Raw genomic sequence first — 2,373 nt, forward strand, 5'->3', positions numbered from 1 at the left:
ATGTTGTTCATGTTCCTTCTCGTTCTTAGAATATACCAAAATATCATCAATGAACACAATAACAAACTTGTCTAGGTATGGCTTACACACACGGTTCATGAGATCCATAAACACTGTTGGTGCGTTCGTCAACCCAAACGGCATTACTGTAAATTCATGATGTCCGTAGCGTGTTCTGAACGCTGTCTTCGGTATATCTGTCTCCTTTACTCTCATCTGATGGTAACCTGACCTCAGATCAATCTTAGAGTAACATCCTGATCCTTGCAACTGATCAAATAGATCATCGATCCTCGATAATGGATATATATTCTTGATAGTCAGCTTATTTAGTTCTCTGTAATCTATACAAAGTCTCATAGATCCATCCTTCTTCTTAACAAAAAGAACTGGAGCTCCCCATGGTGAAAAACTCGGTCGAATGAATCCTTTGTCTAAAAGCCCTTGTAACTGACTAGACAACTCTTGCAGCTCAGAAGGTGCAAGTCTATATGGTGCGCGCGCTACAGGTGTCGCTCCAAGCATTAAGTCAATCTGAAATTCCACATCTCTATGCGGTGGAAGTCCTGGTAACTCCTCCAGAAAAACATCAGGAAAGTCTCTGACAATCGGCACATATTCGAGTTTCTTGGCTTCAGGTTCAGTTTTGCTTATGTGAACCAACATTGCAAGACAACCCTTTCTTATGTGTTTCTGCGCCTTCAAACAATTAATGAAGTGTAGCGTTGTATTACTTCTCTCTCCATACACCATCATAGGCTCACCTTAGGCAACAGGAATGTGAATCGCTTTCTGGTAACAGACGATGTCAGATCTATTCTCGTATAACCAGTCCATTTCGACCACAAGGTCAAAACTTCTCAGCTTAATCGGTATCACATCAATACTAAAAGATTTCCCAGCCAAGTTAAAAGTACAACCACAATAGATTTTATCAGCTTTCATTAGATTACCATTTCCTAGTTCTATAGAGTACAAGTTTTCTAACGACGATACCGGTTTCTTAATATTATGGCAAAAATCCTTAGACACAAAACTCCTATCAGCACCAGAATCAAAAAGTACATAATCACGATGGTTGTCGAGTAAGAACGTACCCCTGACTAGCTTTGGATCATCACGTGCTTCACTTGAATTGATGTTGAATGCTCTTCCTTTCGCAGGCTCAGTAGTCTTCCCCACACTTGGGCAATCCTTCCTGTAATGACCAACTTTACCACAACCAAAGCACGTATTTGTACCCATCTTGCAGTCTTTTGCTGAGTGTCCGGTTCTCTTACACTTATCACAAGTCAGTCCATTACAAGCTCCAGTATAATGCTTATTACACTTGGTTCAAAGTGGGAACCTCCCTTGATACCTTGATCTAGTACTTGGACCAGACGTTCCCTTATTAGTATCTTGTTTCTTGTGAAATTGCTGATTAAAGTTCTTATCATGACCGGTATTCCACTTACGTTTACCGTCACCTGAACGGTTATCATGGGTCGCCACAACACCTTGTTGTCACTTGCAGCCTGATCAAGTAACAAATTTTCCATGTCTATGGCTTCTTGCATCGTCTTCAGCTTAGAAGTAGTTACACCAGTCCTGATTTTTCCAGTCAAACCTTCGATATATTGTTCCACCTTACGCCTCTCGGTCGGGACCAACTCTGGGCACATCAACGCTAACTCAAAGATTTTCTTGTTATAACTAACAAGATCAGTACCCACCAGCTTTAACTCACGAAGTTCTCTTTCCATTCTCAAAATCTCATTTCGAGGGTAGTACTCCTCGATCATACGTTGCCTAAAATCTTCCCACGAAGTAGCAAAAGCCTGATCCAGTCCTATCGACGCAGCATAGCCGTTCCACCATGTTAATGCACTGTCTAAAAATGTGCATTAGGCAAACTTCACTTTGTCAACTTCTCTAGTCTCACTGATTCAAAACACAGACTCTAACTTTTCAAACCAACAAGTCAAACCAACTGGTCCTTTCGTTCCTTGAAAAGCATGCGGCTTATAGCTGGTAAACATCTTATAAGTACATCCACCCTGATTATTACTATTGCTGTTGGTACCATTTGTATTGTTACTAGTATTCCCCTGGTTGTTACGAGCCATCTTTGCTCGCTATGCTGCCATACCTTCAGCAACTAGTCTTCGGACCATAGCAGTTGTCGATTCTTTTGGAGGCATTATCTTTCTAGATAAAAATAATACACTGGATCGGTTCAATGAAAACAACAGCTTAAAAGTATACTAGCAACGAGTAGTGATGCATAGTAAGTAGTAGTAAATCGTAGAGATTAAGTAGTGATAGCAGTGGATAGTAGTGAGTAGTGTTAGCTAGTAGTAGTAGTAAACACTAGTATAAGTATATATGATA

The 2,373-nt window shown here is 40.5% G+C and overlaps 1 protein-coding gene across 1 annotated transcript; it reads right to left on the minus strand.

The window, feature by feature from the left end:
* Positions 1 to 765: 765 nt before the first annotated feature.
* LOC139854596 (uncharacterized) lies at positions 766 to 2,108 on the minus strand. The gene is made up of 3 exons (XM_071843893.1): positions 1,970 to 2,108; positions 1,458 to 1,873; positions 766 to 1,281 (listed from the first exon to the last, which is right to left on the minus strand). The coding sequence occupies exons 1-3, from the start codon at positions 2,106 to 2,108 to the stop codon at positions 766 to 768; spliced, it is 1,071 nt and encodes a 356-aa protein (XP_071699994.1).
* Between the last annotated feature and the right edge of the window lie 265 nt (positions 2,109 to 2,373).

The sequence above is a fragment of the Rutidosis leptorrhynchoides genome, chromosome 6 (assembly GCF_046630445.1).
Source record: "Rutidosis leptorrhynchoides isolate AG116_Rl617_1_P2 chromosome 6, CSIRO_AGI_Rlap_v1, whole genome shotgun sequence".
NCBI lineage: Eukaryota > Viridiplantae > Streptophyta > Magnoliopsida > Asterales > Asteraceae > Rutidosis > Rutidosis leptorrhynchoides.

What these genes read in the sequence shown, in the direction of transcription:
- LOC139854596 (XM_071843893.1), bottom strand. Translation starts at nt 2,108, where the DNA reads ATGGCTCGTAACAACCAGGGGAATACTAGTAACAATACAAATGGTACC. An exon ending in AGGAACGAAAGGACCAGTTG is followed by an intron (nt 1,874 to 1,969) that starts GTTTGACTTGTT and finishes GCACATTTTTAG; the next exon opens with ACAGTGCATTAACATGGTGG. An exon ending in CCGTTCAGGTGACGGTAAAC is followed by an intron (nt 1,282 to 1,457) that starts GTAAGTGGAATA and finishes ACTTGTGATAAG; the next exon opens with TGTAAGAGAACCGGACACTC.